This window comes from Papio anubis, chromosome 12 (genome assembly GCF_008728515.1).
Source record: "Papio anubis isolate 15944 chromosome 12, Panubis1.0, whole genome shotgun sequence".
Taxonomy (NCBI): Eukaryota; Metazoa; Chordata; class Mammalia; order Primates; family Cercopithecidae; genus Papio; species Papio anubis.
The window spans coordinates 20,536,914-20,563,335 of NC_044987.1; the positions used below are offsets into that span (position 1 = coordinate 20,536,914).

Consider the following 26,422-nt stretch of genomic DNA (forward strand, 5'->3'; position numbering starts at 1 on the left):
GTCATTCCAGCTACTCGGGAGGCTGAGGCAGGAGAATTGCTTGAACCCAGGAGCAGAGGTTGTAGTGAACTGAGATTTAGCCACTGCTCTCCAGCCTGGGCAACAAAGCGAGACTCTGTCTCAAAAAACGAAAGGAAAAACACATACTCTAAAACACATTTGTCCAGAATATCAATTCTATAAGAAAACGTGCAGAGAAGAGTAAAAATTAGCAGCAATGGTTGTTTTTATAATTTGAATTATGTGAATTTTTTCCTCTATGGTCTTATACTCTTCTGTATTTTCCACATGTCTACAATAAGGATATTATAATCAGGAAAAACATTAGTATTATTTATTAAGTTAACAAGCTGTCCCACAAAGAAATATGAATGGCCAGTAATCACATGAAAATGTTTAACCTCAGCAGTAATAAAAGATGGAAAGAATGCTCAAAAAAGCAAAAACAAAAAAAAGAGTTTCAGTTTTGCAAGATCAAAGGAGTCCTGGAGACTGGATCATGGTGATGATAACACAAGAATGTGAATGTACTCAATGCCACTGAACTGTATGCTTAAAAAGGGTCAAGATGATAAATTTTATGTTGTGTATTTTATGACAAGTAAAAATGATAATACAAAGTGGGTAAAGGATTTGGCTATATATTTCTCCTAAGGAGATATATAAAGGGCCAATAAGCACATGAAAAGATGCTCAATAACATTAGTCACCAGGGAACTGCAAATCGAAACCACAACGAGATACCACTGTATCCTCACTAAGACAGCTAAAATTAAAAAGACAGACAATAACAAATGTTGGCAAGGATGTAGAGAAGTTGGAGCCCTCAAATATTGCTGGCAGGATTATTAATTGATTCAGCTACTTTGAAAACCAGTCTGGGCTGGGCTCGGTTGCTCACGCCTGTAATGCCAGCACTTTGGAAGGCTGAGGCAGGCAGATCACCTGAGGTCAGGAGTTCGAGACCAGGCTGGCCAACATGGTGAAACCCCTGTCTCTATTAAAAATACAAAAATGGCCGGGCGCGGTGGCTCAAGCCTGTAATCCCAGCACTTTGGGAGGCCGAGACGGGCGGATCACGAGGTCAGGAGATCGAGACCATCCTGGCTAATACGGTGAAACCCCGTCTCTACTAAAAATACAAAAAACTAGCCGGGCGAGGTGGCGGGCGCCTGTAGTCCCAGCTACTTGGGAGGCTGAGGCAGGAGAATGGCATGAACCTGGGAGGCGGAGCTTGCAGTGAGCTGAGATCTGGCCACTGCACTCCAGCCTGGGCGACAGAGCGAGATTCCGTCTCAAAAAATAAAAACAAAACAAAAAAAACAAACAAACAAAAATACAAAAATTAGTTGGGTGTGGCGGTGCACGCCTGTGATCCCAGCTACTCGTGAGGCTGAGGCATGAGATCACTTGAACCTGGGAGCTGAAGGTTGCAATGAGCCAAGATTATGCCACTGCATTCCAGCCTGGGTGACAGAGTGAGACTTTGTCTTAAAAAGAGAGGAGAGCAGAGGAGAGGAGAAGAGGGGAGAGAAGGGAAGAAGAGGGGAGAGAAGAGGAGAGGAGAGGAGGGGAAAGGGGAAGAGATGAGAGGAGAGGAGAGGAAAGGAGAGGAAAAGCAGTCTGGTGTTTACTCAAAAGATTAAACATACATTTATCATATAATGCAACAATTCTACTCAGAAGTATATAACCACGAGAACTGAAGACATAAGTCCACACAAAAAACCTGTATAAAAATATTCATAGCAGCATTATTTGTGATTGTTAAAAAGTGAAACCAATGTATTGACTGATGACTGGATAAACAAAATGTGATATATCCATACAATCGATTATACAGCAACAAAAAGTAATAAAATACTGATGCATGTGACAACATGTATGAACTTTGAAAGCACGCTAAGTGAAAGAAGTCAGTCATAAGAGACCATTTATGGTATGATTCCACTTATATAATATGTCTAGAACAGGCAAATCTATAGAAACAAAAAGTAGAGTGTTTGCCTAGGGCTGCTGGGGGTGGAATGTGGGGTGTGACTGCTAATGGATATAGGGCTTCTTTTTGAGGTGATAAAAATGTTCTGAAATTAGATAGTGGTGATGGTTGTGTAACTCTGTACTAAAAAACACTGAATTGTATACTTTAAATTGGCGAATTTTGTGGTTGAATTAAATCTCAAAAAAACTGCTATTTTAAAAAATGTTTAATAAAGAAAAGGGCAACCATTTTTGAAGACATTTCCGGTAGATTTATAAGAAGGCTGATGCATACTATTAAAGAACTCTCCTTGAACTCTTTTTTTTTTTTTCATTTCTTTCCATGTATAATCCATCACTAAAAACTGCATCCTTAAAAGAGAATAAAAGGATTAAAAAAATACAAGATGAAGAAATAGGAAATAAAATGTGTAAGACCAGCCTGGCCAACATGGTGAAACCCCTTCTCTACTAAAAATATAAAAATTAGCTGGGCATGGTGGTGGGAGCCTGTAATCCCAGCTACTTGGGAGGCTGAGGCAGAAGAATCGTTTGAAACCGGGAGGCAGAGGTTGCAGTGAGCCGAGATGGCGCCACTGTACTCCAGCCTGGGTGACAGAACGAGCCTCTGTCTCAAAAAAAAAAAAAAAAATTGTAAAACATTTCCCTTGCTGATTTAGGTTCAAAGCTCAAGAGTCACTTAGGTAACATTTGTATTTCTGTAATATTTAGTATAATACCAAATTTCAGTACATAAAAGTGTTTAGGAAGTTGATGGCATGGAATCAACTAACAGCTCTGTTTTCCTCCCCAGAACTGGGTATAAGAAATTAAATGGCCGGGCGCGGTGGCTCACACCTGTAATCCCAGCACTTTGGGAGGCCGAGGCGGGCAGATCATGAGGTCAGGAGATCGAGACCATCCTGGCGAACATGATGAAACCCCGTCTCTACTAAAAATACAAAAAGATTAGCCAGGCGTGGTGGTGGGCGCCTGTAGTCCCAGCTACTTGGGATGCTGAGGCAGGAGAAAGGCGTGAACCTGAGAGGCGGAGCTTGCAGTGAGCCGATATTGCGCCACTGCACTCCACAGACTGGGCTACAGAGCCAGACCCCATTTCAAAAACAAAACAAAAAAAAAGAAATTAATTGTCCAATTATCCAGCCACATAAAAGTCCATTTTCTTTGTGCACAGGGTCAAGACTATGTACTACTCTGGAGAATTCAGACTGGGTAGGGAGTCAGAAGGCACCACTGGATACTATTGTCTATGTTGATGGCGCAGGTGGAATTGTGCAGTACACAGACTACACAGTGGCTCTGCGCCAGGTGGCATCATTTGAAAGAGAAACAAGAAACTTTTTAAAATTTCCCCTTTTTATAATCAAGAAAGCAAATTACTATCAAATAAGCATTATTCTTTCTCTTTGAGAAACAGAAGGCATTAGGAACACATAGATACGTAGTCGCCCTGCTTTAGTGGTTCAACAAGGCCTGGTCTGAGTGAACTTGCTCTACAGATATTTATGGAATTTAAATAGATACTTGGGAAAGGCAAGTTTTAAAGTAGTATAAAAAGTGAAAACCTTGAATTCACAAGTATTTCCCCAAGGAACAGCTTGGACCAGATGGACCAGAGGGGACTCCCAGACAAGACTGGCTCAACAGGAGTCCTGGTGGTTAAAAACATAAAAGCCTCTAATGAGAGCTCAGGATTAGGTGACACCACTTCCTGGCTTTTTTTTTTTTTTTTTTTTGAGACAAGGTCTTGCTTTGTTGCCCAAGCCAGAGTGCAGTGGCACAATCATGGCTCACTGCAGCCTCAACCTCCCAGGCCCAAGTGATCCTCCCATTTCAGCCTCCCAAGTAGCTGGGACCACAGATGTGCAACACCATGCCCAGCTAATTAATGTATTATTATTAATTTTTGTAGAGACGGGGTGGTGCTATGTTGCGCGGGTTGGTCTCAAGTTCCTGGACTCAAGCAGTTCTCCCACCTTGGCCTCCCAAAGTGCTTGAATTACAGGTGTGAGCCACCATGCCCAGCCTTCGTTGCACATTTTACCAACTGAGAGATCATGAAACAGATTATGTCTCACCCACTAAAGCACAAAAGGTTCCATTCTAGGCTTGGTTGCAATCAGTGAGGTTCCCCACAAATAGAAAGAAAAGTTCAAAATGCAGTTTATATCCCTGAGATGTATAGTAGTTGACTATGCTTTCACAAGAAATACATTTTTATGTCTATTCAAAGTTCTTACCAGTTTGTTTATTACTGTCATACCCCGTGAATGTGTCTCAGTGATTCAGTCATATGGCTGGGAGGAGGGTCTCTGTTTTCATGTTTCATTTCACTATCATTTTATCCAGTTGATTCTTCTTAACTGCCATATTGATGCCTTAGCTTGTTTTTCACTTCTTGCCCATTGCTTTGCCACATTACATATAACAATGATGTTAAGAATTTTTTTCTAACATTTTACGGGGGTGTTTGGGAGGATTCGTCATTCAGCCCTGAAGAACACAATGTCAAAAAGTATTTTGAGGCTAAAACTAAAATCTTTTTTTGTCAAAGGAAACAAGTTTCTCAATGCCAGCTGGTGAACATAATTGGTTCTCTGGTGGCATTATTCACAGCTTTTCCCTCTGTGTATCTCGCCCCGTTTTTTTTCTTTAGATACCTTCCATCTTGCTTGTTAAAAGCAAAGGATATTTCAGAGAATTGGAATTCATTAGTCTTCCTAACAGAGGGAGTCTATTTAGATCTAAATTGGTGGTTAGCAAATATACAGATAATTCCCCTACATTCTTATTTATCTTTTCCAGTTCCGGAGACTATAGAAACAGATGCCTCAACGTCTGGCTGGGAGGCTCTAGTCAATGGACTGGAATACAAAGGTATCTGGGATTCGGAATTGACAAAACTCAATAGAAACAAATTGAAACTCTTCACTGTTGAGCAGATTATCTCTATAATCAGATTTCCCTAAGGTACTCATAATACCCAGAAATTCTAAGACAAGACTGTAGTCTTTTATATAAACAAAACAGGAGGCAAAACATTATAATGGAGGTGCGGTGCTGGGCTGAAAGCTCTTCATTCCAAACAAAAGTTGCCAGCAGTTCAGATGCTGGCAGATGCATCCAACAAGTTATCTATTCACATTGGGAGTGTCCTTGTCTGTGCAGAATCTGTGAGTGATTTTTATCAAGTCCTTCAGAACTGTCCCTGCCTCTGGAACTAACTTTAGGCTTATCCCACCTACATGCAATAGAAACATTTGCCAAGCATTTTCAGAGTAGCCATTTGTAAAGACAATCCTAGAATTGATCCTTATATTTTTTAATTCATTCATTCATTGGACAAGTATCAATTGAATGTCTTGGAAATCAAATACACAGTGCTGCATGTTATGGAAAATATGAATATGAGTAAGAAAGTCCTTCCCTCAAGTAGCGTACACTACATTAGGGCATATTTTAACATTTTAACAAATAACTGTGTGCATTAAGAAATACACAGACTTGGCTGGGCCCAGTGGCTCATGTCTGTAACCCCAGCACAAGGTAGATGGATTACTTGAGGCCAGGAGTTCGAGACCAGCCTGGACAACATGGCGAAATCAAATTTCTAAAAACATACAAAATTAGCCCAGTATGGTGGTGTACACCTATAGTACCAGCTACTTGGGAGGGTGAGGTGGGAGGATCACCTGAGTCTGGAAGGTTGCAGTGAGCCAAGATCACGCCACTGCACTCCAGCCTGGGTGATAGAGTGAGTCTCCATCTCAAAAAAGAAAGAAAGAAAGAAAGAGAGAGAGAGAGAGACACAGAAAGAAAGAGAAAGAAAGAAAGGAAAGAAAGAGAAAGAAAGAAAGGAAAGAAAGAAAGAAAGAAAGGAAAAGAAAAGAAAAGAAAGGAAAGGAAAAGAAAATCCACACAGACTTAGTGGATTTAAAGGAAATGCTCTCACCTTAGAGAAATGAGGAAAATTGATTTTGAGAGCTGAGATTTGAAGGACTACAGTATTTTGCAGATGGAGAATGAAGAGAAAGACTTTTGGTAGGGGAAATAGCAGAATGAATGACTTACAGGCAAGAAACAACCAGGGGTCCAGGTTCACTGTTGTACTGAGAACTTGGAGAAGATAACATAAGATGGTAGACAGGGATAAAACTAGAGGGATAGAATATAAATTGTTTTCAGATTTCTGTAAGAAAATTTGCCATATTCAATATGATGACATGTCTAACATAGTCTAACAACAAACAACTCTGGTGGGGAAATCCCACATCTTTAAAAAGATAACGGTGTTCTCCTTACCTACCAAAAGGAGTCTGATTTTACTTTCTTTTGTCAGGGTAGGAAGAAAGAGAAAAGTATTTTCAATTTGATATACTTGTTCCAAGGGAAAATATTAATATAAATACTTTACACCTTTTCCATTTATCTCCAAATAAACCTCTAAAGGAAAGCCTGATCAATTTTCTTTTTTTCTGAGACGGAGTCTCGCTCTGTCACCAAGCTGGAGTGCAGTGGAGCGATCTCAGCTTACTGCAATCTCTGCCTCCTAGGTTCAAGCAATTCTCCTGCCTCAGCCTCCCGAGTATCTGGAACTACAGGTGCCTGCCACCATGCCCGGCCAGCAATTTTCTTTATCTTAATAAATATGAAGAGGCCGGGCACAGTGGCTTACACTTATAATCCTAGCACTTTGTGAGGCCGAGGCAGGCAAATCACAAGGTCAGGAGTTCAAGACCAGCCTGGCCAATATGGTGAAACCCTGTCTCTACTAAAAGTACAAAAATTAGCCAGGTGTGGTGGCAGGCACCTGTAATCCCAGGTACTTGGGAGGCTGAGGCAGGAGAATCACTTGAACCTGGGAGGCAGAGGTTGCAGTGAGCCGAGATCGTGCCACTGCACTCCACCCTGGGTGACAGAGTGAGGCTCTGTCTCAAAAAAAATAAAAAATAATAAATAATAAAAAACACGAAGTCAGAAAGGAAAAAGATGAACTGAACGTGATGGTTCAAGCCTGTAATTCCACTACTTTGGGAGGCTGAGGTGGGTGGATCACTTGAAGTCAGGAGTTGAAGACCAGCCTGGCCAGCGTGGTGAAACCCCATCTGTACTAAAAATACAAAAATTAGCCAGGTGTGGTGGTGGGCACCTGTAATCCCAGCTACTTGGGAGACTGAGGCAGGAAAATCGCTTGAACCCAGGAAGCAGAGTTTACAGTGAGCCGAGATCACACCACTGCACTCCAGCCTGGCGACAGAGCAAGATTCTGTCTCCAAAAAAAAAAAAAAAACTTGAAGAAGTTTTCTATTTAAGCTGTTTAAGACTAGGCTTTTTAGTAAGAGGTATTTCCTGGTATTTAATTAAACAATATTTTCTAAGATCTTAGGGCTAGCACTCTTACTTAATAGGCTAATTGGGAAAATATGGCCACACACAATAGCTCATGCCTGTAATCCCAGCACTTTGGGATGCCAAGGCGGGTGGATCACTCGATGTCAGGAGTTCGAGACCAGCCTGGCCAACATAGTGAAACACTGTCTCTGCTAAAAATACAAGTTAGCTGTACATGGTGGTAGGTGCCTGTAATCCTAGCTACTTGGGAGACTGAGGCAGGAGAATCGCTTGAACCCAGGAGGCAGAGGTTGTGGTGAGCCAAGATCACGCCGTTGTACTCCAACCTGGGCAACAAGAGTGAAACTCCATCTCAAAAAAAGTAAAAATAAAAACAAAAATAAAATAATAATAAAAAGGAATTTTGGGGAGTACCATTTAAATATTCCTATTTACAATGAAACAATTAATTAGGGGTTTATCTAAGTTAGGGAAAAATGACACCAAAGTAACCTGTATCAGTAAAAAGGAAAAAAATTTAAACTTTGTACTCTTTTTGTTTTTTTTTTTTGGAATGGAGTTTTGTTCTTTTTGCCCAGGCTGGAGTGCAATGGCGCGATGTCAGCTCATTGCAACCTCCACCTCCCAGGTTCAAGCAATTCTCCTGCCTCAGCCTCCTGAGTAGCTGGGATTACAGGTGTGCACCACCACACCCACACAAGATAATTTTGTATTTTTCTAGTAGAGAAGGGGTTTCTCCATGTTGAGGCTGGTCTCGAACTCCTGACCTCAGGTGATCCACCCACCTCGGCCTCCCAAAGTGGTGGGATTACAGACGTGAGCCACCATGCCAGGCCTAGACCTTGTACTCTTAAGTTTCACATTTATTTTTTCATTGATTTAAATGCCTAATTCTCAGTCCAAAAAAAAAATCAAAGATTCTGATTCACTGCTAGCACTAAGATAGTAACATAGAAAAACATCTCTATTAACATAAATTGAAAATGAATCATTAAATTATTGCAACAGATTACCTTAAAATAATAACATCATTTTGTGCGTATATTTTGTATGTAAATGTAAAATTGAAGATAAAAGTAGCACAAAAGAAGTGGGAGCAGATAAATGGAATTTTACTGTTGTAAGTTTCATACATTTTATGTGAAGTGTCAAAATATTAATTCTAAGTACACTGCAATAAGTTAATGATGAATATGGAAATTCCTAAGGCAAAGTCTAAAAAAAATACAAAGATGGATCGCTAAAAAGCTAATAGAGGAACTATAATCCAATATTTTAAATATTTTATTATTTTTAATATTTATTAAAAATTTAAAAATTATGGAAAATAAAGTAGGATATAAGGAATAGAACAAAAAACAGATGACACAACTAGAAAACAAATAGCAAGATGGTATTGGCAAATGAGCTAAACATTTCCACTAAAATGCATAGATTGGCTGGTCACAGTGGTTCATGCCTGTAATCCCAACACTTTCGGAGGCCAAGACAGGCAGATCACTTGAGGTCAACAGTTCAAGACCAGCCTGGTCAACATGGTGAAACCCCATCTCTACTAAAAATACAAAAATTAGCCAGATGTGGTGGTGAGCACCTGTAATTCTAGCTGCTTGGGAGGCTGAGGCAGGAGAATCACTTGAACCCCGGAGGCAGAGGTTGCAGTGAGCTGAGATCATGCCACTGCACTCCAGCCTGGGGGACAGAGTGAGACTCCATATTGGAAGAAAAAAAAAAAACAAATGCATAGATTGTCAGACTGGTAAAAAAAAAAAAAAAAAAAAAAGCCCTAACCTGGAATAATATTCAGCAACAAAAAGAAATGAACTATTGGTGTTCACAACAACACAGATGGACCATAAGGGAATTATGCTAAAGGAAAAAAGCCAGTCTCAAAGGTAGTATATTGTATGATTCCATTTATATAATATTCTTGAAGTAGCGTAAAGATGGAGAGAAGATTAGTGGTTGCCAGGGGTTAGGAGTCAGCAGAGAGAAAGGACTGTGGCTGTAAAGGAATAGCACCTGGGGGCCCTGTGGTGATGATCCAATTATGTACTTTGATTGTGGTGCTGATTACAAAAAGCTACACATGTAATAAAATTACATAGAACTACACGCGCGCACACACACACACACACACACACACACAAGTACAGGTAAACTGGAGAAATCAGAATAAGCTCTATAGAGTGTACCCATGTTAATTTTCTAGTACTGACACTGTACTATATATGTAAGATGTTAACAGTAGGAGAGATTGGGTGAAGTGTACACAGGGCCTGCCTATATATTTCTTTTCAGCATGTACCTAACTATATATTGTCTACAAGAAATGACTTCAAATACAAAGGACATCAAATGACACAAATAGATTGAAAATAAAAGGATGGCCAAGAATATGCCATGTGGGAAGTCAGCATAAGAAAAACTTCATAAAAGGGAATATTATTAGAGATGAAGTGGAGTGTTTCATAACAGTAAAAGAATCTGTTCATTAAGAAGACATATAGGCTGGGCACAGTGGCTCACGCCTGTAATACCAGCACTTGGGGGGGCCAAGGCTGGCAGACTGCTTAAGCTCAGGAGTTAGAGACCAAGGTGGGCAACATGGCAAAACCCCATCTCTACCAAAAATACAAAAACCAGCTGGGTGTGGTGGCATGTGCTTGTAGTCCCAGCTACTCGGGAGCCTGAGGCAGGAAAATTGTCTGAACCCGGGAGGTTGAGGCTGCAGTGAGACACAGTCATGCCACTGCACTCCAGCCTGGATGACAGAGTAAAATATTGTCTCAAAAAAATATATATATATACATACATATATATATATATGTCTAAATGTGTATGCACCTAATAACATAGCTTCAAAATACATGAAGCAAAAGTTGACAGAACCAAAGAGAGAAATAGACAAACTACAATCGTAACTGGAGATTTTAACATCCCACTCCATGAAATTAATAAAAAAACTAGAGGAAAAAAAATAGATTTCGGCCAGGTGCAGTGGCTCACACCTGTAATCCCACCACTTTGGGAGGCCAAGGTGGGCAGATCACCTGAGGTCAGGAGTTCAAGACCAGCCTGGCCAACATGGTGAAACCCCGTCTCTACTAAAAGTACAAAAATCAGCTGGGTGTGGTGGCAGGCACCTATAATCCCAGCTACTAGGGAGGCTGAGGCAGGAGAATAACTTGAACCCGGGAGGCAGAGTTCGCAGCGAGCTGAGATCCTGCCTCTGCACTCCAGCCTGGGGGACAAGAATGAGACTTCATCTCAAAAAACAAAAAAGTATTTCAACACCACTATCAACCACATTTATTGAATTAATATTTATAGAGCAGTATAACATTCTGTTCAACATTGTACTGGAGGTCCTCGTCAGGGTAACAAGACACTAGAAGAAAACAAAGGTATAAAGATTGGAAAGAAAGAAGTAAAACTGCTTTTCCTCACAGACAACATGATTTTCTACACAGAAAATCTGAAAGAATCTTCCAAAAAAAAAAAGGCTCTTAAACGAAAAAGAGATGTCAGGGTCACAGAATCCCAAACCAATATATAGAAATCAACTGTGTTTTTGTATGCTAGCAACAAACAACTAGATTCGAATTTAAAATACCATTTATAATAACAAAAATGTGAAATACTTAGGAATAAATTTAACCAAATGTATGCAAAACACTAAAAATGATGAAACATTAATAAAAGAAGTTAAAGAACTAAACAGAGAGATACACTGCATGTATGGACTGGATAACTCAATATTGTTAAGATGTCAGTTCTCCTCAAATTTATCTATAGATTCAATGCAGTACCAATCAAAATTCCAGAAGTTTTTAAAAATAGACATTGATGAGTCAATTCTAAAGTTTATGTAGAAATGCAAACAACCTAGAAAAGTTAAAACAATTTTTAAAAAGAAGAACAAGATTAGAAGTTCACATTATCTTATTTCAAGACTTCCACAATGCTACAGTAATCAAAACAGTGTGGTATGGTAGAAAGACAAACATCCACATTAGTTGAATAGAAGAGTCTAGAAATAAGCTCAGAGTATATAAATAACTCTTGTAACCTGATAATAAAATAATAACCCAACTTTACAAATAAATAAAAGATTTGAGCAGACATATTACCGAAGATATACAGTTGGCAATTGGCAAATAAGCACGTGAAAAAATGTTCAACATGTTCAAATGTTAGGGAAATAAAAATTAAAAACTACATTGAGATACTACTGCAAACCTACTACAACGGTTAAAATTTTAAAGATTGGGCCCTGCGCCGTTGCTCATGCCTGTAATCCCACCACTTCAGAAGCCCAAGGCAGGTAGATCACCTGAGGTCAGGAGTTCAAGACCAGCCTGACCAACCTGGCGAAACCGTCTCTACTAAAAGTACCAAAATTAGCTGGGCATGGTGGTGAGCGCCTGTAATCCCAGCTACTCAGGAGGCTGAGGCAGGGGAACCACTTGAACCCAGGAGGCAGAGGTTACAGTGAGCCAAGATCACACCACTGCACTCCAGCCTGGGCGACAAGAGCAGGACTCTGTCTAAAGAAAAAAAAAAGTTACAGATTGACAATGTCAAGGAGTAATGATTATGTGAAGAAACTGAAGCTCTCACACATTGTGAGTGACATGCAAAATGATAACAGCCACTTTGGAAAACAGCTGGACAGTTTCTTACAAAATTAGACAGACCCATCATACAAGTAACCAATACTATACCTAAGCATGTATCCAAGAGAAAGAAAAACATATGCAAATGTTTATAGTGGCCTTATTCATAATTGCCCCCAAATGGAAACAATTCATGTGTCCAACAACTGGTAAACAGATAAATTGTAGTGCATCTGTACAATAAAATACTACTACTGAGTTATGCAACGATATGGATAAATCTCAAAGGCATTACGCTAAGTGAAAGAAGTTATGCACAAAAGGTAAAATAACATATAATTCCATTTATATAATATTCTGTATAAGCCAAAACTAGAGGGGAAAAAAAAATCAGATTACTGGGTCCCAGAGACTCTGTCTGTCTCTTGCCTCTGTCTCAAAAACACAAAGAAAGTAAGTAGAAGAAAAGAAATATGTAAAGATATCTAAAGAGCATGGGAGGTTGAGGCTGCAGTGAGCCGTGATCATGCCACTGCACTCCAGCCTAAGTAACAGAGTGAGACCCTGTCTCAAAGCAAAATAAAACAAAACAAACACACACACAAAATGACAAAGCCTAAAGTTGGCTCTTTGAAAAAAATGAAATTGGTAAAACTATGACAAGATGAGTCAAGGGAAAATATGAGAAAACACAAATTACCAATATGAGACACAAAAGCCATATCACTAGAGATCCTATGGGCATGAAAATAATAGAAAAAAAATGAACAACTAAGTCAATAAATTTGACGAACTGGATGAAAGAGACAAATTCCTTAAAAATACAAATTAACAAAACTGACACAAGAAAAAATTGAATATGTGTAAATAAAGTTGAATTTGCATTTGACTACCTTCCCACAAAGAAAGCTCCAGACCCCTATAATTTTACTCATAAATTCTATCAGACATTAAGGAAGAAAAAATATTCACATTACACAACGCCTTCAGAAAACTGAGAAGGAAACGATTCTCAACAATTCTGTTTTAGAAGGCCAACACAATCCTGATACCAAAACCAGATGAGAAGACTAGAGTCTAATGCCCCTCATCAACAAACATGTAATATATGGTGAGCCGAGATTGCGTCATTGCACTCTAGCCTGGGTGACAGAGAGAGATGTTGTCTAAAAATAAAAAATTTAAAAAAAAAAAAAAAAAGGCCAAGCATGGTGGCTGTAATCCCAGCACTTTGGAAGGCCGAGGTGGGCGGATCACCTGAGGTCAGGAGTTGGAGACCAGCCTGGTCAACATGGTGAAACTCCGTCTCTACTAAAAATACAAAAAAAAAAAAAAAAATTAGCTGGGCATGGTGGCAGGCACCTGTAATCCCAGCTACTTGGGAGGCTGAGGCAGCACAATCGCTTGAACCCGGGAGGTGGAGGTTGCAGTGAGCCGAGATTGTGCCATTGCCCTCCAGCCTGGGGGACAAGAGTGAGACTTTGTCTCAAAAAAAAAAAAAAAGAAAGAAATTTTGGGGACACATTCGAACCATAACAAACATCAGCAAATTTGAAAATTTCTATTCATTGTAAGACCCATTAAGAAAGTGAATAGCCAAGACACAGACTGGGAATAAACATTTATTATATAATATATGTATATATTATGTAATTATTATATGTTATTATAATAATGATATAACTACATATTATATAATAATATAGGAGGTAATATGTATAATACAATACATATCTAACAAAAGACTTGTGCCCAGAATGTACAAATAGCTCCTATAAATCTATAATAATATTAGAAAAACAAAAAACCAGTGACCCAATTTTAAAAATAAGAGAAGGTTTAAATGGACACTTCACAAAGAAAGATCTATAAGTAGTCAATAAACACATGAAAAAGAGCTCAAAATCATTAGTCATTAGGGAAATTTTAATAAAACCTCAATGAAATTCTAGTCATTTACCAGAATGACTAAAATTAAAAAGACGGGTAACACTAAATGTTGGTGGGTATGTGTAGCAATAGGAACTCTCATAGCTTACTGGTGGAAGTGTAAAATGCACAACCACTTTGCAAATCAGTATGGCAGTTTCTCACTAAGTGTACACCATCCTGTGACCCAGTCATAGAACTTCTAGGTTTTACTTAAAAGAAATAGAAACATATACACAAAAAGACTCGTACAAGAAAATTCTTAGCAGCTTTATTCATACTATCCTAAAATTAGAAACAACCCAAATGCCTGTCAACAGGAGAATGGATAAACAAATCATGATATAGCCATAACTGAATACTACTTATTAAGAAAAAGGAATAAACTACTGATACACACAACAGCACAAGTGAACCTCAAAATGCCGAGTGAAAAAGTACGCCGAGTGTAAAAGCCAGACACAATCAAATACCCACAATAAAATTTCATTCACATGGAGTTCTACAACCGGCAAAACTAATTACAGCTGAAAGAAATAATCAGAAGAGTATTTGTCTCTGTTGGTGAAGAGGATGGGGATGGACTAGAAAGGGAATAAGGGACCTTTTTGGGTATCTTGGATATCTTGATAGAGATATGGGTTATATGGCCAGGCACAGTGGCTCATGCCTGTAATCTCAGCACTTTTGGGAGGCTGAGGTGGCTGGATCACTTGAGTTCGGGAGTTCAACACCAGACTGGCCAACATGGTGGAACCCTGTCTCTACTAAAAAATGTAAAAATGAGCTGGGTGTGGTGGCAGGTACCTGTAATCCCAGCTACTCGGGAGGATGAGGCAGGAGAATGGCTTGACCCCAGGAGGTAGAGGTTGCAGTGAGCTAAGATGGCGCCACTGCACTCCAGCCTGGGCAACAGAGTGAGACTCCATCTCAAAAAATAAATAAATAGCTGGGCATGGTGGTTCACACCTGTAATCCCAGCACTTTGGGAGGCCGAGGCGGGCAGATCATTTGAGGTCAGGAGTTCGAGACTAGTCTGACCAACATGGTGAAACCCCATCTCTACTAAAAATACAAAATTAGTTGGGCGTGGTGGTGCATGCTTGTAATCCCAGCTACTCAGGAGGCTGAGGCAGGAGAATCCCTGGAACCCGGGAGGCAGAGGTTGCAGTGAGCTGAGATCGTGCCACTGCACTCCAGCCTGGGTGACAGAGCCAGACTCTGTCTCTAAATAAATAAATAAATAAATAAATAAATAAATAAATAAATGTGCCGGGCGCGGTGGCTCATGCCTGTAATCCCAGCACTTTGGGAGGCCGAGACGGGCGGATCACGAGGTCAGGAGATCGAGACCATCCTGGCTAACACGGTGAAACCCCGTCTCTACTAAAAAATACAAAAAACTAGCCGGGCGAGGTGGCGGGCGCCTGTAGTCCCAGCTACTCGGGAGGCTGAGGCAGGAGAATGGCATGAACCCGGGAGGCGGAGCTTGCAGTGAGCTGAGATCCGGCCACTGCACTCCAGCCTGGGTGACAGAGCGAGACTCCGTCTCAAAAAAATAAATAAATAAATAAATAAATAAATAAATAAATAAATGTATGTTATATGGGTATATGTAATTAGTAACACTCGTCAGCTTGTACACTTAAGAGCTGTGTATTTCCATGTATGTATATTTTACCTCAATTAGAAAACAATTTTTGAGAAGTAAATGGAAAAACAATGATTAAATTACTTTAACAAAACAAGCTCAGTAAAGTCTGTTTTTAAGAGAAATCATTGGGCGCGGTGGCTCATGCCTGTAATTCCAGCACTTTGGGAGGCCAAGGTAGGAGGATCACTTGAGGTCAGGAGTTCGAAACCAGCCTGACCAACAGGTGAAACCCTGTCTCTACTAAAAATACAAAAATTAGCCAGGTGTGGTGGCACATGCCTGTAATCCCAGCTACTAGGGAGGCTAAGGCAGGAGAATTGCTTGAACCTGGGAGGCGAAGGTTGCAGTGAGCTGAGATTGTGCCATTGGACTGCAGCCTGGGCAACAAAGAGAGAATCTGTCTCAAAAGAAAAAAAAAAAAGGTAGAGAGAAATCAAAATGACTCTGGAACCAATTGAAATAAATAAAATACTTTGTAATTAGAGAAAAGGAGGAAGAGGAAGAGGTGCTAACCATCAGGACCATCACTTGCTGATGGCTTCCTAAGAACTCTGCCAACTACTTTACAGGGTTCATTTCATTCCCACAGCCTATCTTTCAGATATAGGAGAAAAGGATGCTTTAATAAACAAATTCTCCCCAACATCCTTAGCAAACGCTTTAGATGCAAAAGCCCCCTTATAAACTCAAGATAACAAGGCATTTTTTCTCTCTTTTAAATTTCAAGCAATAAGTAGTGAATCTCCTCTTAAATCTGTTATTATGATTAACAAATGTGAACCACAGGATAAAATACCTATTACTATTTTTGGTTTCAGCAATATTCATACAATATGTACTTTGATCTATGACCTATATATATATATATATATATATATATATATTTTTTTTTTTTTTTTTTTTTTTTTTTTTTTTTGGAGACAAGGTCTGGCTCTGCCACCTAGGCTGCAGTGCAGTGGCATGATCATGGCTCACTGCTGCCTCAACCTCCCAAGCTCAAGCTATCCTCCCTCTTCAGCCTCTTGAGTAGCTGGGACTACAGATATGCACCACCACGCCTGGCCAGTTTGCGTATTTTATGTACAGACAGGGTTTCACCATGCTGCCTAGCCTGGTCTCCAACTCGTGTGCTCAAGTGATCTGCCTACCTTGGCCTCCCAATGTGCTAGGATTACAGGCATGAGCCACCACACCCAGTTTCACAATTCTTAAAACATCTTAATTCCATGATCTAGACGATTTGCCCTTCACAGTGTCTACTGGGGGCTAGAAAGCATGATCTGCCTAATGAATATTTTACCTAACTGCTAAAATGAATCTAGCACAACTTCCCTGCCAGTTCAACTACAGTCTCGAGAATATAACCTCTCCTAGGCTCCTGCATGAACTGCAGACTGTTTTAAAAGACGTTAACAAGAATAGGAAGGGGCAAGATGGTCCTTACCACATCCAATATAGCATGGACAAACAGGTCCAGGTAGACTGTGGTGGCCTTGGTCCAGTTGTAAACTGGCCTCACTTCTTTATGATAGTTCTGTAATAGTTGCTTGCTGAGATGATACAGAGCAGAATCCCGGGGATGATGTGTATCTGTGGCTAGAATTCCTGGAAAAGAAACTATCATTGTGAAGATAAAGTAAGAGGGGCTTGGTTTCTTTAGGAGGTTTCAGACTGTTCAGGACTCGGTGGCTCTTACTAGAATATAGCTTTCAGCTCACCAAAATCTGCATCAATTCCCAGCCAGTTGGTGTAGCCTTTGGCAAACGCTTAAAGTAAGCTGATGGCCTAAGTGCCCAATGGAGAAATCTCATCGTAAAAACAAGTAAATCAACGCCATCTCCAAGTCTGCAAAACTGTACCTACAATTTCATTTTACAACAAGCCTGCATTTTGGAGACAGAATAATTTCTTTATTCCTGTATCATCCTCTCCTAGCATCTAGAAAAAAACCACCTACACACTTAGCCAAAACTTAACTCCCGCCTTGGTTTTTCTTTTGATTTTTCATTTGTAATTCAAAAATTCGATAGAAAAATCTAGCAAAAAACACATGAACAAACCCATTAACCCCAAAGACTTGTATAGATTTCTAGATAATGAGATTAACGGGAGCCCAAATTTGTACTTTTCTCCTCAAAAATCTCTTTTCTCATTTCCTCTGTCCCTAAATAAAATGCACTTGTCAGAAAATGAGATCTTTGTTTTGAGAAAATTCTCTCTGGTTCCAGGGAACAACCATTTCTTCTGACCCAAAAATCTTGATTTGTAGAGGAGCTGTGATTGGTGTTGAGGCCAGGGAGGCCAGAGGAAGGGAAGCAAGAGAAATGAGCACCAGCAATTGGAAGTGACAAATTTGTGAGGGCTTTCTCTGAATTGCAAAAAGATATTTTGTTCACAAGCTTTGCCAGCCCTTAGGGGATTCAATGCTTCAGTCAGTCATTGGACCGAAGCAAATTGCACACCTCCTGACAAAGTGCGTGAGTGAAATCTCTCTGTAGTGTCCTGCGTGTGAATTTGCCTGGGCTCTCAGTGGTTTTGATGGTTATTTTGATGAGCTGCCGAAGGTATGAGGGATCCAGCAGGAAACTGTAAATGAGATCGCTTCTCCCTGTGTGACAATCCTGTTTATACCCATTTCTTTATGAATGATGTCATGTCACTTGCTGCCACAGGCAGCAATTTCTATGATTTAACAATGTCAGTGTGACCAAAATGCTAACAACCATGCTGGAGGTGCAATGCCAGACTCCTTGTGGGCAGTTCTATATACACTTTCATTACCGTCGGAACTGGGAATCTAATGAGCATTTTAACTCCCTAACTATTCACCCAAGAAGATGCCTAAAATGGCGTTAGCTATTCAGGCGTACAGGACTAAGGTGGGTGGCTTGCATCAAACATCATTTGTAGGGTTTTTGTGAGCTGTTATTGTCAAAAAGTGTGCTGTGAATCTCTCTACCTGAGAACATTTCTTGCTGGTGTACCCCAGGAGAGGGAAGTCAGGAGCATAAAGCAAAGCTGGCCCAGTGCTTTTCCTGCCAACTTTGCTGTGGGCAGCTTCACGTTTACCTCGCTTGGAAGCTCCCAATTCAAGTCTCAGTTGGGGAAACACCGAAATGAGCATGTTTCAATACAGGAAACTACCTGAGACAGCATTAAAACATAATTCTGAGAAATGAATATGTGTTCCCCGCACCGTCTGCTCACAAAGACTCAAATTCCCCTCTGCGATCTTGTCTAGGAACCAATCCATAGGTTCCCTATGGATAAACTCATGTTTTCTAGAATGGGTCAAAGTCTTGGTTAAAAAGAGAAAGTTCTGGATGCTAGGACTAGGAACAAAAGAGAATCAAGCACTGAAAGGAGAAAAACAATAAGCAAATGGAAACGTGCTTAAATAAACCAAAAGGGGAAAGAGTTCTTTGTTTAAGATGGGAAGAAATAATAAATTACATTTCTACTATGAATGCAAATTTGCCTGAGGAGAAAGATCAATTACAGGAGAGAGATTAAGGATTTAAGTGACCATTAATTAACAGTAAATTATGCCCCTTGAAAGCTAATGTGACATTCACACAAGCACTAAATGACTCACAGTTCAGTGATGTTTCAACAGACACTGATGGAAGCTATCAACAGACCCAGAAAAGATTCCTCGCCAAAACTGCCTTCTTGAATGCTAATAATCAGCTTCAAATAATTCACTTGTAAGATTTCTGGAAAGTAGAATGTGTTAGGGACTGAGCTATGAAGCACTTGTAGGTGAAGAGAGATTGAAAAAGAAGAAGATAAGAACACAATAAAATTATTCCTTTGTTTTCCTTGTTTTAATGACTTACTCTCCCATGCACCTATCTTAAAGTGTTCAGGGTACTTTGATGGAAAGTGCTATTCTTGCTTTAGCTGCTATGTATCTCTAGGATTTTAAGAGAGTTACACATACATCTGAGAGGTTAAAAGGAAATGAGATTTATGTATTGAATTCCTAACACTGATTGAATGCTGACTGTATGCCAGGCACCAGGCTAAGCCCTCACATGAATGATCTCCTTCAACGTTCCCAACAAACTTATGAGACAGGTACTCTACAGATCTATGAGAAGTGCACTATTACTGCAGGTAAGGGACTATTGGCATAGTGAGGTTAGCACTGCCCAAGGTCATGAAGCTTGCAAGCAAAGGGAGTGATATTTACACACGGCTGGACTGGTTTTGAAGCCCAAGCTTTTAATTATGACACTACATGATTAAGTGTAACCTGACTCCCTCAGAATATTAGGAACAACAGCAAGAAACCTTTCAAAAAGAAGACTGACATGTTGTGTGGAGTATATTATTGGACAGAAATAGCCAGTGGTATTTTCCGTATGTGTTTTCAGGTTAATAATATCTTACATTTGCATTGCACCTTACAATTTAACAATGCTGTCTTATTTGATTGGCATGAATACCCAAAATAAAGTTAACTTACAGGAAAACTGAGTCTCTAAGAGATTAATTGACTTCCCAGGGTTACGTGGCTGGTGAGCAGTGAAGCAGGAATTAGCTGGCTCTCCTTGTTCAGGCCTCCTTCTATGCCAACACACTGCCCCCTGGGATTGGTTCAGTGCTCTTACATTTGCAAATCATCTTGATTTGTAAATATAGTAAAATATGTAAAGTAAATATAGTAAAACCCAGTAAAATTCCACAGGGCAGATCTTTCTGCAACAAGTATCCTCGGAATGATTTATGGTAAAGCACTGGTTGTCAGACACTATTAAAACACTTATTTCTGCTACATTTAGAACAAAAATCATGCATAATACAAAACATTAGAGATATATTGTTAAGAACTTAGTCTGTTTTCTTACCTTCATTTTTCTATTTTATCTTAGTTTAATGCTCACAATTATTTTCTGCTAAGAAACCCATTTGGCATTTAATGACATTTCCTCTGTTTTTATTTTTTACCATTAAGATATGCTTTTATCCTTTATGTTCAACATCCAAGATTTTTATACTTTACTGATAAGTGGCTATTTTTCTTCTCTACCCAATAAAAAAATCATTTCCAGCTTCCTGGGTACCGAATTTCTAACTCATCTCTGTAATTGACTCATTCCACTTCCAGTTACATTCTAAAATTTTAGAATTCAGATATGAGCTCTAGGAGAAACCCCAAGAAAACGGGACATTGAGAAACACCACCATAATCATAAATTCTTGATTTGTGCATGTGTACTAAGAATCAATTGTATCCTAACTAAAATGATTCAATTCAATAGAGTTAATACTGGTGCCATGGAAGTATAGTTCTAGAAATTTAGAAAAAAATATATTAACTTCTAAATTACTTTTAAGAGGAATTGTAAATTCAAAATTTGCAAGTTTACAGTGCTTGTCTTTAGAGATATACTCATCACCTACATAGATTTTGTAAGGCGAGATGTTAAGGTCTCTAATACCAAAATGATATACATATGTCTGTAGCCATGACAAATCTAATGGACTTTTTCTCTGGGCTGCTAACAGCTGATAATGAAGCCAAGACTATTTTGGATAATAAAAACATATTGTCCACACATAAGAGCAAATTTGAAAAAGAATGCCCCAAACTCTCAATCAAGCTGTAGAGAGCTTGATTTCTAGAGAAGCAGAGATTTATCAAGCAATTATAACATTTCAGAGCATATTTTCAGCTATGTGTAAAAAGCCCCACAGTCTAATGCTATATGTATGTGTATTTGCAATCATAGGAACAAAGTCAGAAACAAATCATTGTTTTCAATGTAGCTTCACAGGACTGGCATTTTACAGATGATGAATAAAAGCAAACACGCCTGAGAAGTTCTATAGCACAGTGTACAAAAATGTTGTCTCTATCTTCTAAGAGTTAATCCTTAGTGCCTAGTAAAATCATTAAAAGGACTCACCTGCAGCCACCAGGATGCAGGCCCACAGGGGAGCCATCACGCTTGCCAACATTCCTAGGCAGATCCCAAAAAGGAGCAACGCAAACTTGCCTACCAGATGGAATGCCGCTCAATTTTTCCTAACAGGGTTCCTCTCCACTCTGTTCTCCTCCTTCTCCATTTGCCAGTTGATGCTATCCTTACTGGTGCTATTTTGTAAACACTCAGTGGGACAAAAGGCAATACCAGCACCATGCAAATGTTTTGGAATTGATGCCATGATGAAATCCCTTAACTTCTCCCTTTGGTTCTGCCCCGGGATCAAACTGTGGCTAACATTTCCATTTTCCTGACAGGAGATAGCTAAGTGAATAATGTAATCTAAGAGGAGCCCCTAAGGAGAGGAAATTCCACACTAATATGATTTCCTTTACAGCCTTTACCTAAGGCAGTGCTCTTGCTGACATTCAGGACACTAATTTCATTAATAATTGAAATCCAAATAGCTGTTCTAAATCAGACTTATGCGGTAACATCTTCAGCATTTGACAATGGTTCTTGGGCTCTTGAATTACACAAGGCTAATGGAAACCTGGTATTGTCTAATGAAGAACAACTGCAAACAATGCAATGGAAAAGTGCTTTTTGTTTTTCCTAAGTCCCTTTAATTAAAAGAAACATTGATTTTTGATAAACAGGAGGGCTTCTCAAATTTTCACTGTTCACAGTTCAGAAAGTAACCTTCTAGAAAGGATGCTTCTAGGCTTATTGAAGATGAAAACTATTAAAGTTCAACATCATTTAATAAAAGGTTTTTTTTCACTTTCTGATTGAATACCCATTCATTCTTCATTACTAAGGAAAAAGGTGCATAATTTTATACAATAACACTATTTTCCATTTCTAGACCCCCCCAAAAATGCTCTAGAAAGAAAAAACAGATATCATTTCCAACATCTGCCTGCTTTTTTATTAAAAATGAGATTATAGAGGCAAATTTTGATGTAAATTTTCACTGAGCCAAATGAAGGGGAGAAAGTATATATTTGATTCCAAATCTCCTCATCACTCAGTCCCTTTGTTTAGAGTCCATGAAGTGCTCCACCTAATTTTCATCTACCAATAAAATGTAGCCTAATTGCTTTCCTATCATTGGTGAAGGGAGCAGTATATACAGAAAGAGAGAAAACTAGGATAACCCTGTGGTGTTGACTTGGTTTTGGAGGTATCAGTGTGAACCCACGGTTTTCAGTACATTCGCTAAATACATAAATAAATGCAAATAAGCTGGGCACGGTGGCTCACGCCTGCAATCCCAGCAATTTAGAAGGCCGAGGCCAGTGGATCACTTGAGGTCAGGAGTTTGAGACCAGTCTGACCAACATGGTGAAACCCCATCGCTACTAAAACTACAAAAATTAGCCGGGCATGGTGGCACATGCCTGTAATCTCAGCTACTCGGGAGGCTAGGCAGGAGAATTGTTTGAACTGGGAGGCGGAGGTTGCCATGAACCAAGATGGCGCCACTGCACTCCAGCCTGGGAGACAGAGGGAGACTCTGTCTCAAAAAAAAAAAGAAAAAAAAAAAAGGAAAAGAAAAGAAATAAATACAAATGTAACGTTCATATATACATATAGGGAATATATACATGTTCATATATACATATATTCCCTAGCTCTGTCCACTTAGCAGCCTAGGAGAATGACACCCCGATAGTAACAAGCTCACCTAGCATCCATAGCTCTTCCGGTATAGTCTTGCCAAAAATTCATAACTTGAATCTATTCAGGAGGAAACACCAGATCAGACAATGCCATACTGTGGGACAAACAAAACAGCAGGCATTTTCAAAAGTACTGAGGTGAGCCAGGCACAATGGCTCACACCTGTAATCCCAGTACTTTGGGAGGTTGAAGTGAGAGGACTGCTTGAGCCCAGGAGTTTGAGACCAGCCTAGGCTACATAAGGATACCCTGTCTCCACACACACAAAAATAAAAAATTAGTTTAATGTGGTGGCGTACTCCTGTAGTCCCAGCTACTTGGGAGGCTGAGGCAGGAGGATCACGTGAGCTGTTATTGTGCCACTGCACTCCAGCCTGGGCAATAGAGGTAGACTCTGTCTCAAAAACAAACACACACACACACACAAGTGCCAAGGTTATAAAAGTTAAGGAAAGACTGAGGAATCTATCAAACAAAAGGAGACTAAAGAGACACAAGCGCGATATCTGATTCTGAATTGGATCCTTTTGTTATAAAGAACTTTTCGGAAGAATTGAAACTCGAATGAGGTATGTGGATTAGATGGTAGTAATGTGGCAATGTAGCAATGTTGGTCTCCTGATTTTAATTGTATTGAGATTATGCAAAAGAATGTCCTTGTTTGTAAGACCAGCACACTAAGTATTCAAGAATCAGGGAAGATCATACACAGTGGCTCATGCCTGTAATCCCAACACTTTAGGAGACTTAGGTGGGTGGATCATCTGAAGCCAGGAGTTCAAGGCCAGCCTGGCCAACATGGTGAAACCCTGTCTCTACTAAAAATACAAAACTTAGCTGGGCACAGTGGCACATGCCTGTAATTCCAGCTACTCGGGAGGCTGAGGCATGAGAATCGTGTGAACCCAGAAGGCAGAGGTTGCCATGAGCCACGATCACGCCACTGCTCTTCAGCCTGGGCAACAGAATGAGACTCTGTCTCAAAAAAAAAAAAAATAGGGCACATCATGTTGCTAACTTATTCTCAAACGATTTGGGGGTCTGGGGGAATTCTTTCTACTATCCCTCCATTTCTGCTATACATTTGAAAATATTTCAGAAGAATGAGAAATTTAAATGCAACTTGGTGGAGGAACTTTGGTACACAGTTATGGAAAGTTTATCTGAGAAATACCCTTTAGAGAGGGTGAGCAGATAAATGGAGCTTCATCAAGAGACAAGATTATAGAGGACTGATCTGGCCCTCAAAGTCTCAGCTCTTCCTATCAGTTCTTTGAATTGTTAGCTTCTACTTATGGAATGAATTAGGACAAGAGAAAGGCAAGCTACAGGCAACATAGCTATGTAGGTAGCACTTTTTACAGGAAAGCAATGCAGAAGCATCCCTTTATGCAAAGGTTGAATTAAGGCGATGATCGACATTGCATTCTTGCCCCGTATTTTAGTAAGCTATGACTCTAAGTCAAACCTTCTGGGGACATGCTTCCCTCCCTTTTCTTTGCACTTTCTCATATGCCCATCTGTTACTGGAAGGCCATTGCTAATGATGTGTAATACAGGTACATTATGACTTTGATTAGCCAACTTAACAACAGTCTAGTAATCCTGCCCATTATGGCTCTTTACTGGCTGATGAATTCTGTCAAGATGGGAATGATTTTGTGTGAGTGACTTGTCTTCAAAGTAGTTTATATACAATGCTTCCTGATCCTTCCTTGACAGCCTTGCTCTGTACTGTCAGCTGGCTTAGATCTTTCTTTTTCTAACCTTAGTGCCCTGTCTGGACTTTGTTTACTCAGTACTTTTAGCTCTTTTTTTTTTTTTTTTCTTTTAAGAGGCAGGGTCTCACTCTGTCACCCAGGCTGGAATGCAGTCATGTGATCATGGCTCACTGTAGCCTCCATCTCCCAGCCTCAAGCAATCCTCCCACCCCAGCCTCCCATAGCTGGGGGTATATGTGTGTGCCACCACAACCTGGCTAATTTCTTCTCTTTTTAGTAGAGATGAGGTCTCAGTGTGTTGCCCAGGCTGGTCTTGATCCCCTGAGCTCAAGTGATCCTCCCGCCTTGGCCTCCCCAGTAGCTAGGAATATAGGCATACACCACCATACCCGGCTAATACTCGGTACTTTTAGGTTTGGTATTGCTCCTCTCCCTGCCCTTTAATGTTTCATGAAAATGGTCCCTCCTCACTATTCTTACATACAGCAATTTTCATCCACTAATATGGTTTGGCTCTATGTCCCCACCCAAATCTCATCTCAAATTTCAATCCCCATGTGTCAGAGGAGAGGCCTGGTGAGAGGTTATTGGATCATGGGGGCAGATTTTCCCCTTGCTGTTCTCATGATAGTGAGTTCTCATGAGATCTGATGGTTTAAAAGTGTGGTGCTTCCCCCTTCTCTCTCTCTCTCTCTTTCTCTCTCACTCTCTCTCTTTCTCTCTCCCTCCCTCTCTCCACCGTGAAAGATATTGCCTTGCTTCCCCTTCCCCTTCCACTATGATTGTAAGTTTCCTGAGGCCTCCCCAGCCATGCAGAACTATGGGTCAGTTAAACTACTTTCTTTATAAATTACCCAGTCTCGTGAATCACCTGAGGTCAGGAGGTCGAGACCAGCCTAACCAACATGGTGAAACCCCATCTCTACTAAAAATACAAAATTAGCTGGGCATGGTGGCCCATGCCTGTAATCCCAGCTACTCAGGAGGCTGAGGCAGGAGAATTGCTTGAACCCGGAAGGCAGAGGTTTCAGTAAGCCGAGATCGTGCCATTGTACTCCAGCCTGGGCAACAAGAGCAAAACTCTGTCTCAAAAAATAAAATAAAATAAAATAAAATAACATACCCAGTTTCAGGTATGCCTGTATAGCAGTGTGAGAACAGACTAATACATCCACCCAGAGAAAGCTTTTTATCTGCATTGTTTCTGCTAACTCCCCAGACATCATCCTCAGAAGGATGAGTGTGGGGGTGAGTTTCATTCCAGCTTTTCTAGCAGATTAGTATATTTAAGTCAAAATTTGGAATCATGAAGGGCTAGGCATTTGGACTTCTTCCTTTTTTTTTTTTTTTTTTGAGATGGAATCTTGCACTGTTGTCCAGGCTGGAGTGCAGTGATGTGATCTTAGCTCACTGCAACCTCCACCTCCCAAGTTCAAGTGATTCTCCTGCCTCAGAATCCCAAGTAGATGGGACTACAGATGCGTGCCACCACACCCAGCTAATTTTTGTGTTTTTAGTAGAGACAGG

The 26,422-nt window shown here is 40.1% G+C and overlaps 1 protein-coding gene across 2 annotated transcripts in view; it reads right to left on the reverse strand.

Annotated features, from left to right (window-relative positions):
* HTR3B (5-hydroxytryptamine receptor 3B) overlaps window positions 1–23,413 on the reverse strand; it is a 41,642-nt gene extending 18,229 nt beyond the window's left edge. The window contains exons 1-2 of one of the 2 annotated variants that reach the window (XM_017948967.2): window positions 23,179–23,413; window positions 17,000–17,160 (exon numbers count right to left, since the gene is read on the reverse strand). In XM_017948967.2, the coding sequence (XP_017804456.1) occupies window positions 17,000–17,160; window positions 23,179–23,185 (168 nt within the window). In that variant the 5' untranslated portion in view covers window positions 23,186–23,413. Of the gene's footprint in view, window positions 1–16,999; window positions 17,161–21,470; window positions 21,635–23,178 lie in introns of those variants that run through there. The other variant, XM_031652925.1, reaches the window with a different exon arrangement.
* Between the last annotated feature and the right edge of the window lie 3,009 nt (window positions 23,414–26,422).